The sequence below is a fragment of the Tasmannia lanceolata genome, unplaced genomic scaffold (assembly GCF_043159265.1).
Source record: "Tasmannia lanceolata isolate RefF3 unplaced genomic scaffold, GAP_Taslan_0.1 ptg000018l, whole genome shotgun sequence".
NCBI classification, from domain to species: Eukaryota; Viridiplantae; Streptophyta; class Magnoliopsida; order Canellales; family Winteraceae; genus Tasmannia; species Tasmannia lanceolata.
The window spans coordinates 4,452,271-4,466,169 of NW_027518695.1; the positions used below are offsets into that span (position 1 = coordinate 4,452,271).

General features: G+C 38.8%; 1 protein-coding gene across 1 annotated transcript; it reads right to left on the bottom strand.

Annotated features, from left to right (window-relative positions):
- Positions 1 to 1,456: 1,456 nt before the first annotated feature.
- LOC143851230 (uncharacterized) lies at positions 1,457 to 13,290 on the bottom strand. Its single transcript, XM_077360581.1, has 3 exons — positions 13,006 to 13,290; positions 12,389 to 12,900; positions 1,457 to 2,395 (listed from the first exon to the last, which is right to left on the bottom strand). Exons 1-3 carry the CDS (start codon positions 13,100 to 13,102, stop codon positions 1,862 to 1,864), a joined length of 1,143 nt encoding a protein of 380 aa, XP_077216696.1. The 5' UTR covers positions 13,103 to 13,290; the 3' UTR covers positions 1,457 to 1,861.
- Between the last annotated feature and the right edge of the window lie 609 nt (positions 13,291 to 13,899).

Below are 13,899 nucleotides of genomic sequence, written 5' to 3' on the forward strand. Positions count from 1 at the left end.
GTAGTAGTGATATCATTTCCCTTCCCCAAAAGCTCTAGCAGCCGATTAAAAAAGAAACGACAAGGTGAGATCGGCTCATTATCAAAACATGGTGGTGCCAAAACAAAATGGCCCCCTAAATTTGATAAACTGATAAATACAACCCTACGGTAAGACTAGGTAATAGGAGGTCTATTGGGGATAACCTTGACACAAGCAAGGTCTGAAAATGCACCTCAAACAAGCATACACGTGTCTTAAGTCAGAAACAGTTGCGCACTTTTCAGAAGATAAGAAGAATGAGTAAGGCCGTAGGGCCTGCTCTCTGCTCCATTATTACATCGTTTCAAAGCATCAACTACCCCTTACTCCTTTCTGTCTTGAAAAGATCACTGGGTCCACTGTTAGATTCGACCTTCCATTCAAATAAAAAAAAAAGATTCGACCTATACAGGCGTTCTTACTCACCATTGACGAATGATTTTCTATATTTCAATGATCAGCGACTTTTTGTTTCAGGTGACCATCGTTAAATATAGGTGTTGAAAAATAGCAGAATGATACCAGCACAGCCAGGTTTTAATAATTGCACAAATGCAGCTTGTCTTTTCTTTTTGAGTGCCCTTAAGGTGCATTGGAAAAGAAAAGGTGCAATCATTTTACACATAGTTTCATAACTCTACACATGTTTTGAGATTTTATTATAAAAAAATCGTTTCTAATGGAAAATTTGTATCACTTTTGCACGGGAGAATAGCCACATAGGCTTACTTTTGCACGCGGAATTCCCTAGCATATCCCTAGTTAATATAATGAAATAATGTCAGAATTTAATCAGAAAACCTCATGGGACAAAGAATACCAAAACTCCAGTACTTACACCTTGAAATTCTTGTTTGAATATCAAAATTTGAAGCCTGTTTAGTGATCTCAACCCGCTTTTTCTTCGTACCTCCAGGCAGAAGTACAAAGCCTCATCCAATTGAGCACCAGCCAGTAAGCCACAACCCAAAAATTTTATTTGGCAAAAATGTCCCATATTCCTAAGCTCATCTTTTCAAGGAAGGTAATCCACCTACACAGTTGTACAGGAAAAAGACTCACATTTTGAGTCACATTTGTTGCACTCACTGGAAATTGAAGGAAAGAGGTTCAAGCAGGATCACTGAAAACATGGGATGTAAGATACTGTCATTGAGTCTCTGTTTCTTTGGATGTAAATGGCATAAAACAAATCTTATGCCCATTTTCCTCTCTTTCTTTTGGCGTAAAAAAGGGCATGAAACAAATTTTCCGCCAAATGTGTATAAAATTTGTTTTACGTCGAAAGAAACAGAGCCTGAGAGAAAGACAAAGAGAGCACCCTCCCCTTGCACATACATACAAGATTACATGAATCCTACTTCAATACTCATTATTATGAACCTAATATCATCCTTAAAAGAAAATTAGAAAATGAAAATTGACAAATAGAACATAACTCAAAACATCAGTAATTTAAGCAATGCAATCCCTCAATCAAGACAGACTTTGAATGTAAATGTCTGTTCCAGTCTTAGAAGCTAATGATGATTATTGTTCGACAGGCATGATATTTGAGCTATGATTTACCCATTATGGTGCCAAATAGATAAAAATGGTCTAGATCACATATACACTACGAGATTTTTGCCTACTAGGAAGAAGGAAATAGAAAATGAATGGCACTTGTTTCTACAAACACAAAATAAATCGAAAATAACCTTTCTGCAACCAAAATTGTCCTAGAGAGCTTTGTGCTTGGTGAATGCATTCCTGCAACTTAATAATCTTGCATTTGTTGCTTCCACTGACGCCAGTTCTTCATCATCATGTTCAACCTTTTCCAGTCCATCTACTCTCATTAACATCTCCATTTCTTCATGATCCGTGTATTCCCAACACGTTGCATCTTACGCGCAGCAGTTCTGTTTGCTGGGACAGCCCCACCACTTTCTCTCAGTTCCTGCACCTTGGCCAAGTGCTTCTTCCCTTGACAATGGCTGGCCATCACAACCTCACTGAAGCACCTTATGTTACAATGTTCACACCATACAGCACGTGTTTTCTTCCTTCTGTCACCTGTCTTCTCCATCATATTGGGCTCACTGGTGGCCGCATCTGTCTTTATAAGGGTGGGTTTATCTGCTTGCTTCGGCATTGGAGCAGATGCACCTGTGTTTATGCCTCCAGCTTCCCCTTCCATGGCCTTGTGCTTCTTTCCTTGAAAGTGCTTGCTCATATCTTCCTTGGAGGTTGCCTTCACCTGACAGAGATCACAAAACAACTCATTTTGGAATTTCTCTGCACCATCTAACCGTTCAAATAAGCTACTTTCTTCTTCTATCCTTGCTTTCCTCTTCATCAGAGTATGATCAGGCTGCATTGTCGACTTAGGCTGCAAGACAGGGTAAGCAGTGACAATTCAGCATCAATCAGTCACTTGCGAAATTTCAACAGGTCAAAAGTGGAAACCTAAAGAAAAATTTAAGGTCGAAGATCCACATGAGCTCCACCATTTGCCTCAAGAGTGAACTACAAAATTTTACCTGTTCTTTAAGAGACTAAAAATCATGAAAACACACAAAACAGCAGTGCCAAGTTACCATGGGGAATCTTCAGGATTTTTGTCTATTGCAACCCCAGACAAATGGAATAAACTTAGGCCAGAGAAACAGATCGAAGACCTAGGTTCAACATTTGGCATCAGACCATCAGTTACTATGGGGACCTTCAGGATCTTTGTTGTCTTTTTTCTTTCGAGTATGTTATATGGCTTACGTGTACCTGGACGTGACCCTAATAGTGGACTTGCCACCTCCTAGCACAGTAAGGCATAAATTAGCAAACATGAGTAAATCAATGTGATATGCCTCAAAAAGTGATGTAGGGAGCGTGGAGCGGCAACACAAGATAGAGATCAACTCAAGCAACAACTAAAATAATCTCAAGGGGAGAATGCCACGGTTTGTAGAAAAACTCCAATATAACACGTGAAATGAGCGAAGGTCCTTCACCCAAGTGAAAGAGCCAATGCTCTCTTCACAAGTGATGTCCAAAAATAAACTTTATTCAATCTTCTGTTTTTTTTTTCTTTCCTTATGCCATTACAATATATAGATAGCCAAAACCAAAATATAGAAACCCTAAAAGCTTGCCTCACAATTATTCTGAATCTTATATCCAAAGCAACATAAATAAGAATTAGAAACATGACTAAAATGTTCCTAAAATAGTAATCCCGCAATCCACCAATACCATATCAGTAAAATGCCTATAACTTAGCCAAATCAAGTCCAAATTGCATAATCTTGGGCTCTTTAGATATGTAATCGAAAAGCCTTTCTAAAAATACCAAAATCATGCCAAAAGAACAAGATTTGATGCCGGAAAAAAAAAAAAAAAACTACTACAAATAAAATGACGAAAATAGAAAATAAAAATAACAGACATGTTCAACGCCACGCGTTCTGCATCATTCACCCCGGCTTGAAGAAAACTCGACCTCGAGTTTAGGCTATCGTCCTCCAAATTTGATTTTCGGTGTTGCACCAACCTTCCATTCTTCCAAAATATGTCTTGTGCGTAAAGGAGGATTGATCCTTCCCTCAAAGTGGATCAAGAGACTGATCTTGCCTCTAAGAAGATCAATCACGTTACGAACCGCTTTGGGTTCGTAACAATTGGTATCAAAGCGGTCAATCCTGCGCCATGGCTACATCTTCAGAGATTTTAGATTCGATGTGAAGATTTTCAGAAGATCAAAGCACGTGTTGTGGAATTGATGGAAGAACATTGACGGTTTGCGAAAGGCTTGAACACAATCAACATGGCGATCAAGAAGTTCCGCATGATATAAAAGAAACGGCGAAACAGAAAAAGAGGAGAAAAGAAGAACTGTGAAAGAAAGCAGATAGAGGAAAAAACGAAGAAGCCACAAAAGAAAATCGCCGTTGATATTCAATGTCGTGGAGTTCGACGCCGGAAAATCTCTCAATCATCTCGGCCCGTCCAAAGCAAACGTAAAGATCTTCGCCCGTAACCATCCGTGTATCACCATCCAAACCATTCAAAAAAAAAAAAAAAAAACGCAACGAAAGAGCTTTGACAAAAGGCCCGATGATATCAGTTTTAAAATGGAGCTGCCTAAACTCCTGAAGACGACATGCGTAATGATGACTAATTATAAGACGAGGAGAGGAAGAAAGGGACACAAGATCTCATTTTTCACCGACCAATTTGTAATCTCCAACCTTGAGGACAAGGTTGATTTCAAGAGGGGTGGAATGATATGTGCCTAGATGGGTCCCATTTAGTATGGAATAAATTACTTTCTTATTTCAGAGAATAAGATCGGATCTTACTAGTTCTGATATATTTAGTAGCTTGATAGATTAGAATACTAATTTAGATTAGTAAAATCTTTATTTAGTATTTTTATTCTTATCATAAGATCTTTCTAGATATTTCTATGTTTATATTGTAGTGCTTCATATAAGCACATGCTACTGTAATGGAAATTAATGAATGAAGAAACTTGTTCCAAAACGTGTCTTGTGCACAAAGTAGGATTGATCCTTCCCTCGAAGTGGATCAAGAGGCTAATCTTGCCTCTAAGAAGATCAATCACGTTATGAACCGATTCGGGTTCGTAACAATTTCTTTTTTCATCTTTTCTTGATACCCTTACATGAAGCCCTTTTTTTTAATAATGATCCCTTACATGAAGCATAGCCATGAAAAGGGCACTCGAAGGCACTCTCAGATCCATGGTTGTCTTCTCATGGATGTGGGCTTCGAGTGGTGCTAACTGTGTGTGAAAGTCTTCACTTGTTGGAGTTCTTCATTCTCCGCAGCTAGATCAGGTTGGCCAGCGTTAGGTGCAACGACTTCTTCACCCCGTCGAGCATTTCGTAGGAGATCCCTTGTACTCTAATACCAAGTGATGCACGGAGCGTGGAGCGGCAACACAAGATGGAGATCAACACAAGTAGCAACTAAAATAATCTCGTGGGGTTTTGAAAACGAATGCCACGCTTTGGAGAAAAACTCCAATATAACACGTGAAAGGAGCGAAGCTCCTTCACACACGTGAAAGAGCCAATGCTCTCTTCACAAGTGATGTCCAAAAATAAACTTTATTCAATCTTCTTGTTTTTCTTTCCTCATGCCATTACATTATATAGATAGCCAAAACCAAAATATAGAAATCCTAAAAGCTTGCCTAACAATTATTCTCAATCTTATACCCAAAGCAACATAAATAAGAATTAGAAACATGACTAAAATATTCCTAAAATAGTAAACCCGTAATCTACGAATACCATATCCGTAAAATGCCTATAACTTAGCCAAATCAAGTCCAAATCGCGTAATCTTGGGCTCTTTAGATGGGTAATCGAAAAACCTTTCTAAAAATATCAAAATCATGCCAAAAGAACAAGATTTGATGCCCAAAAAATTATAATACAAATAAAATGACAAGAATAGAAAATAAAAATAAAAGACTTGTTCAACTTCACACGTTCTGCATCATTCACCCTCGCTTGAAGAAAACTCAACCTCAAGTTTAGGCCATCGTCCTCCAAATCTGATTTTCGATGTTGCGCTAACCTTCCATTCTTCCTTTCTTTTGTCATTTTTTCTTCATACCGTACATGAAGCCGTTTATTTATTTTTTATTTTTTTATAATGATCCCTTACATGAAGCATAGCCATGAAAAGGGCTCTCGAAGGCACTCTCGGATCCATGGTTGTCTTCTCATGGATGCGGGCTTCGAGCCGTGCTAACTGTGTGAAAGTCTTCACTTGTTGGAGATCTTCATTCTCCGCGGCTAGATCAAGCTTGCCGTCGTTAGGTGCAACGACTTCTTCATCCTGACGGGCATTCGTCGAAGATCCCTTGTGCTCTGATACCAAGTGATGCAGGAAGTGTAAAGCGGCAACAAAAGATGGAGATCAACACAAGCAACAACTAAAGTAATCTTGTGGGGGTTTGAAAACGAATGCCACGCTTTGAAGAAAAACTCTAATATAACATGGAAAGGAGGGAAGATCCTTCACCCACGTGAAAGAGCCAATGGTGAAAGAGCCAATGCTCACTTTACAAGTGATGTCCAAAAATAAACTTTATTCAACCTTCTTCTTTTTTTCTTTCCTCAGGCCATTACATTATATAGATAGCCAAAACCAAAATATAGAAACCTTAAAAGCTTGCATAACAATTATTCTCAATCTTATATCTAAAGCAACATAAATAAGAATTAGAAACATGACTAACATATTACTAAAATAATAATCCCGTAATCCACCAATACCATATCCGTAAAATGCCAATAACAGCCAAATCAAGTCCAAATCGCGTAATCTTTGGCTCTTTAGATAGGTAATCGAAAAAACTTTCTAAAAATACCAAAATCATGCCAAAAGACCAAGATTTGATGCCCCAAAAAAATACTACAAATAAAATGACAAAAATAAAAAAGAAGACTTGTTCAAAGCCACGTGTTCTGCATAAAAAAGAGTCGTCATATCAAAAGAATTGTTTAATTATTACTGAAAAGATAATTTATAAATGAACCCATAAAACAGATTCTACCCTCTTTCTTTATTTCGTCTTTGCCTATAAATGTAAGAAGGTTCCACATTTCTTAAATACTAATGTAATCTCTATCAAAATGATCAAGATACTATAACAAAACCTTCACGAAAATAAGTCAAACCACAAATCGAGCAACAGTTCTCAAGGCACATGGAAAACTATATGATTGATCTATCTATTTAACTGTAGAACGAAGAAACATTTTTCCCAAGAGGAATGCTAGCGTCAAGAGGTTATAGAGCCGCTTGATGCTACTCGGGTACCTATTGGTTATCAATCCTCCAAGCTGGCACGATTTAAATATAAAAATTCTTCTCGTTAACTATGGTTAATGGATAATCCCTAAATAGTAGGTTTCCCTTATCATTAATGATATTTAAAGCAGTTTTTTTCGCTGGCAAACTCCATATCTTGCTGGCACGATTTAAGGCTGATTTTTTTTAAAAAAAAGAGTCTAATTGTTCTTTATTCCCTGCATGAGTAAAGGAAACCCATCAAGCAACAGCTATGTTCTAAAATGCGGCCGCCCAAGCCGCCTAGACGCTGGGAGCAGAAAAAATGCACCGTTCAGGCCCTGGGTGTTTAAAAAAACGGTCTCACCGTCTGGGCGTTATTAGGCGGCCGCCTGGGGGCTGAGCGTGGGCCTGGGTGGGGCGGGTTTGAAGACTTAGATGAAGATAGAGTCTTGGTCTTGGAGGGAGAGGACAATGATTGGTGAAGACTGAAGAAGTGCTTGGATTTTAATCTTTTTTTTGTCATGGATTTGTGTTGTATTGTTAAATACTTAAATTATTAAGTACTTTATGCTTAATTTCTTATTATGTTTTTTACATTTTGTTATTATTTAATGTTTAGTGCTTATGCATAAAATGGTTTGGATTGTTATGTATTCAAGTATTTATATTTTATATAAAAAAATGCAAGATATTATGAAAATATATTAATATATAAAAAAACGCCTAAAAACGCCTGGGCACTGGGAGGTCAGTCAGCCGCCCAACTCCGCCCAGCGCTTTTTAGAACACTGGGTGACAGATCTATGATAAATGAAAATTCCTTAAGAATGGAGAACCGTGCACTTGAATTGCCATTTGTATTGAGAGGGTAAAGAAAGGTGGACACTTGTCATTGTGCTTCCTACATTTGCCTTTTCTTTTGATTGGGATCCAAGTGTACCAAAATGTCTTGTTTTATTTACACCTTGAACATACCCTTCATTAGAGAATGTGGTTTAATTCCTATGTACAATGAAAACCTCGGTTCAGCGTTAATCATTGTCAAGATTAATCCTATTTTGAGTCTCACATATGGACATCCATATGCAATCGAGACCGTTGGTCTTGTAGTCCATCAAGAGCCGACCCACATGGTCTCAGTCCTATGCCGAAAGGACATTCCATCTGTAAGGTATGGCTTACAAAAATTCAATGGTTCTTTTCTTGGATTAAAGATAATTAAGGATTGATGGATCTATGGTCTCTCTCTCTCTCTCTCTCTCTCTCTCTCTCTCTCTCTCTCTCAACCCCTAAAAAACTCATCAGGGTATTCTCCTCAACCCACTCGGTTTCTGTTCTGGTACATAATTGGAAACCTATTCTTGAAGTAGTTTTTGCACATATTCATGGGGGCGGGGTTACCTGAAAATCCTCCCGTGTTGGCAGTTGTTCTCTCCTTTTTATCTCCGTGTTGGTGAATATGGGTTTGATTGGGGTAAATTTATCCACGTAGAAGAACCCAACTAGAGCCGGGTAGATTCCTTTCACCTTCTTCATGAAATTTTTCTAAAGGATTCATTTAGCCAACCCCAATTAGTTTGGGACAAGGGTTTTGTTGAGTTGAGTTGAGTTGAGTTGAGTTGCGTTGAGTTTAAGGCAACTTTACGATTTGAAACTGCAGTGAAAAAAACCGCTGTAAATATCATTAATGATAGGGGAAACCTACTATTTAGGGATTATCCATTAACCATAGTTAACGAGAAGAATTTGTATCTTTAAATCGTGCCAGCTTGGAGGATTGATAACCAATAGGTACCCGAGTAGCATCAAGCGGCTCTATAACCGCTTGATACTAGCATTCCTCTTTTCCCAATTATGGACACTTTAATGAATTATTGTGCCAGACTGCCAGACAAGGTTAATCGCGGAACCCCATCTGATATATTAGAAGTAAAAAACACAGAAGTACCCTGTATGACTAAAATTAGCTAGTTCATGGATAGTGTTAAGCTATACAAGAATGAATGAACGGATGAATATATATATATATATATATATATATATATATATATATATATATATATGAAGTTACAAGAAAATCATTAATACAGAACTGCTAGTAAGGAACTGAAATCAATGACAAAACTGCCTGAAGAACAAGAACAGGCAAACAACTATGCATTTCTCTTAAACTGAACAAAAGTTTTGCAACAATTCCTAACTGTGCTAGGGAAACGGCTATGCGTCTCTCTCAAATGCTCAAACTAAAATAAAGGAACTTTTTGAAGTAGTCTTTAAGTATGCTAGTTTTGCTCATGCAAAAGAAGGCTAGAAGTTAGAATGGCACAAAAATAATCTAGAACTTAAGCGGAAATACACGATCACCAATTGGTTCCATATATAACAGGCCATTAGCATCCACGCTATGCCTGGGATCGCCTTCCATGAGAATGACCAACAGAATAAGGCACAAACCCGTTATGCATAACCCGTTGTTATCAAAGACAGTGGACTCAACACAGAAAATTTCAATGAGCTATTCCCGATATTGATGGCCGGCTGTACATTTGGAATAGAATCAAAGCATCATTGTATATTGCGCTTTACTGAGAATGGAAATTATAAGAGGCACAAGAGTCCAGAGCATTGTTGGCGGGAACGGACGGTGGGCCAACAAAGGAAGTGATTGCCATCTGTTTAAAAGAACTCTAGGAAGGTTCTGTCAAACTCAATTTCAATGGAAGTTCAATAGGCAATTGAGGCCTGCAGGGCTTGGAGACATTGTCAAGAGCAGTAGTGGTGAGGTTCTAGACTTCTAGTAGCACTCTCAGGTATGTTAGGAATCGAAGACTCCAATGAGTCTGATAAAGATCATTACTAATAGACTAGAAAGACTGGATTTCCTTCTCCATCACTCCCACTAAGGCTCTGTTCACTTGCCTTCTCAGGAAATCGAATCCCGGGAAGACACCCATTTTTTCCCGAGAAAGCTAAAATCGTGTGTTCACCTGCTTTCCCGAGAAAATCACAGTGCCTTGGTGGAAAAAGTGAAAAATGACATGGAAAATCAAAAAATGACATGGAAAGTGATCTTTTCTCGCAAGAGTGGGAAACCAAATCGCACCAATTTGGTGCGATTTGGTTTCCCGAGAAACTTAAAATCGTTCGGTGAGAAACTAAAGACAGTGGTTGGAAAAAAAAAAAAAAAAAACTAACGACTGTGGGTGAAAAAAAAAACCTACACAGTCTTCTTCCTCCCTCCATGGCAAGCTAGGGTTTACAGGTATGTTTCTCTCCTCTAATCTTCGTTTCTATTTTTATTTATTTATTTGGTTTTTCCTTCTTCTTTTTCCCCTCTAAACAGTGATTGTTTAGGGTTTTGGTGAGGAAGAAGGGTGGAAAATTTTGGGTTTCTGAAATGGGTTTCTCTTTGTCTGTCTCAGTTTATTGTTCTGTGGAAAATCAAAAAAATGGGGGTTTTGAAGAGGGTTTACTCTCCCTCAAAATTGGGTTTTTGAAGAGGGTTTACTCTCTCTCTCTCACTCTCTCCGTCTCTCTCTCTTTCTCGTCATGAGAAAGGTCAACAAAATCGGATTTTTGAAGAGGGTTTCTCTCGATAAATCTCTGTTTCTGGTTAGGAAGAAAGCTAAGAAACTAATGAGATGGTTCCTCATATGTCATGCCCATGTCCAATTCATCCAACTGATATACACATAATACAGGCATGAGGCCATACATTACACAGAAGTTATCCAATGTAACTACTTTTTATGCCAAAGGGACATGACTAATATCAAATTCACAGAGAATTGTCTTTATAAATATGTACATGGAAGGGGTTGGCAGTAGTTAATATCCGCATTTTCTTGCTTGATGTTGGCACTCATTTATGAGAAAAGGGTAAATAAAGAGAAGAGTGCTAATATCAGCACAGCGGAGAGTGTCTGGGTGTGTGTGTGCGCGCGCACGCGGTTAATGGTTAATCATTATATACGAAGACTTAACTACTAAGCAAGAGGCTTAGTAAATGCATATTAAATGATAATGATTTTTTTATCTTTAGGTTTCCCACCAATGTTTAATTGGCAAGTGAACAGGCGTGGGAAACCTTTTCCTGCACAATTTTCCGGGATTTCCTGCGCAAGTGAACAGCTGTGGGAAACCTTTTCCTACACAGTTTCTCGGGAATTCATTTCCTTTTGCCACGTCAGATTCTCAGGAAACCTTTTCTTTTCCTTTCCCGGAAAAACAAGTGAACAGAGCCTAAGGGTGGACATCATTCGGTTCGGTTCTGGGGTATACCTAGAACTGAAGCAATTGTAATCCCGGTTCTAAGAATTTGGAACCAAAACCGAACCACGTATCTTTGGAACCGAACCGAACCATAACCGGTTCTGGTTCGGTTCCGGGGTTTACCCAACCGTTATTTTATAATTTTCCCCCATTTATTGGATGAATTAATGGAATACATGGGCTCAGTTATCATAGAAATGAAGCTGAAGATTGGCCCATGAAAGGAAACACAAAATCAGGAAAAAAAAAAAAATAGAGAGAGAGAGAGTACTGGAGGTTGGAGACGACAAGAGCCGAGAGGATTTCGAGCGAGAGTCGAGAGTCGAGAGTGGAGACGGCGAGAGTCGCAACTCGCAAGGCAAGAGTCGGGAAAACTAGGGTGTCTACTTTCTAGTGTTAAGTTTAAAAGGCAACCAAAACGTTAAGATTAAACTTAAAAGGCAAAGAAAAACGTTAAAGGGGGAGAATGAATTTATCCTCAAGCAGTAGTAAACCATTCTCACGGAACCGTTATAGGGAGGGGGGGTATTTTATCCGTTGGAGGGATGTCATCACTCTTGGTTCTCGGTTCGGTTCTCGGTTGGAGGGATGTTCCTTCACGTAATACATTGTGAACAGTGGCATGAATAATATTGTGAAAAATTACACGAATAGTGTCGTGGGAGTTGGGCGACTGCAACTCCGAAACCTCAATTGAACAGTTGGGCGACGGATAAACGAACAAGCAATCTTGACCTAACAGCCATCAACTAATCAAAGGAAGTAATGATGGAATCTTCATTGAATCGTACTATATACAATCGAATTGTAAGATTCAATAAAAAAATTGCAAGATTTGTACAAATGAAGGTTCAAACATAGGATTCAAATCGAAGTCCATAAGATTCAATACTGTTAAAGTATAAAAGATAAATAACGCCTTTCTCCAATAGCTTAAGCTTTTGGAGAAGTTGGTAAGTTAACAAAGTATCAGAGCCAAAGGTCTCGAGTTCAAACCTCCCGGATAACAAAAATCAACATAAGATGGTGGGCCCAAAGTGGGACCACATGTGCCACGTGTTTGCCAAGTGGGCCACACGTGCGGGGGAGTGTTAATGTATAAAAGATAAATAATGCCTTTCTCCAATAGCTTAAGCTTTTGGATAAGTTGGTAAGTTAACAAATACAAAACCTACGTTTCTCTAACTGGAAAAAGAAATTGGTTAACACTATCTTTATAAACAAGAATGTTATTTCTGATAACAAAGTAAGAAATAACAGCAACAGAAGATCAGAAACTCACCAAGAACATAAATTGCCCATTGCCGCCAACCTCTGGAAAGGGCTTAAGTTCGCTCGCAATAGGCTCAAAAGAAGGCTCAACAGGTAAACCCTTAAACACATCGACATAAGAGGGACGAATGGGAAAAGAAAACCCGTCCCCATACCTACCTTCCAATTGACCACGCAACATGAGTCTCCGCTCAGAATAATGCTCCACAGGCAATCTCTCAAAAGGAATAATTCCAGGGCGATTAGACAGAATAGACCTCGTTTCTCCAACCCTACCCATAGAAAAAAGTGAACCCGCCGAAGATTCTGACAACAAGAATCTGTGGTTTGGATTCCGGAGGGCGATTTCTCGCTCCAAATCTATTTCCCTTCTTACTTCATCTTCAAGTTCCCTCCTAAGCATGATTTCCCTTATAGCTATCTCTTCTCTGATCTTTTCTTTCTCGAATTCCCTTCTCAAGGTCTCTCTATCAATAACACGATTCTCGATCCTTGGAAAGTCGCTGCCATTATAAGCCCCTCCTGACATATATACATGAAATTGAAAATCAAGATCAGTTTTTGCGATAAATTCGAAAATTGATTCTGAAGAAGAAGAAGAAGCATATAGGGTTTAATGTATCAAACCTCGGAATGCTTTTGTAGGGAGAAGGTCATCGCCGGTTGTTGCAGAGGAGATATAATCAGATGCGAGAGGATCGCCCGCTCGGAACTTGAACTCCATGGATGGAGAAGGAGGAGATGATTTGAAGCTAGGGTTAGGGTTAGGGTTTATTCGCTCGTAAGAAGTAATAAGGAAGGTTTTGAAGAAGTTTGGAGATTTTCACTAATCTTGGATTTCTTGGATGCTTTACAATAATCTCAAGGTGTGCTTATATAGAGCACTTACATGATAAACATAGAATGGAATTAAGATAATTATAGAAGGAAATAATCCTAATCAAATCTACTTTCCTATTCTCTCTTGCTTGCCTCTTCTAATCCACTTGGCTAATTTATCTAGTTGCTTCATTTAGCCAACTTACCCAATCTACCTCTAAGATGATCCAACGGTGAGATCTTAACCCAATCCAACCGTTGGATCTCACACACATATTCTAACATGCCCCCTCAAACGTATATGGATTGAAAATCGATATACGTTTGACAATATAAAAAAATCCCAATACAATAGAATTCCCCAAATTACAAATGTAATCAAAATCAACCGATTTGATGCACACTTCCAGAAGTCGATGACAAAGATCCTCTGATAAAGATTGATGTTGCTGCCAATGATGATTGATGATGGTTGCCAAAGAAGATGCCGCTTGACATTTTGTCACGAAGATGGCTTAAAAGCCATTAGATCATAGCCTCGATGGGGCTAGAGGATACTCAAGCCTTGATGGGCGAGTAGATATGGGTCACTATGGACCGATGCCGGAATGGGCAAGAAATGGCCACAATGGGCAAGACAACATGGGTCGGTTTTAGAATACCGATCCTCATGGGAATTCGAAACTACTCTCGGGCACGCAC

What these genes read in the sequence shown, in the direction of transcription:
- LOC143851230 (XM_077360581.1), bottom strand. Translation starts at nt 13,102, where the DNA reads ATGGAGTTCAAGTTCCGAGCGGGCGATCCTCTCGCATCTGATTATATC. An exon ending in CCCTACAAAAGCATTCCGAG is followed by an intron (nt 12,901 to 13,005) that starts GTTTGATACATT and finishes TATATATGTCAG; the next exon opens with GAGGGGCTTATAATGGCAGC. An exon ending in ATGGGCAATTTATGTTCTTG is followed by an intron (nt 2,396 to 12,388) that starts GTGAGTTTCTGA and finishes CCTGTCTTGCAG; the next exon opens with CCTAAGTCGACAATGCAGCC.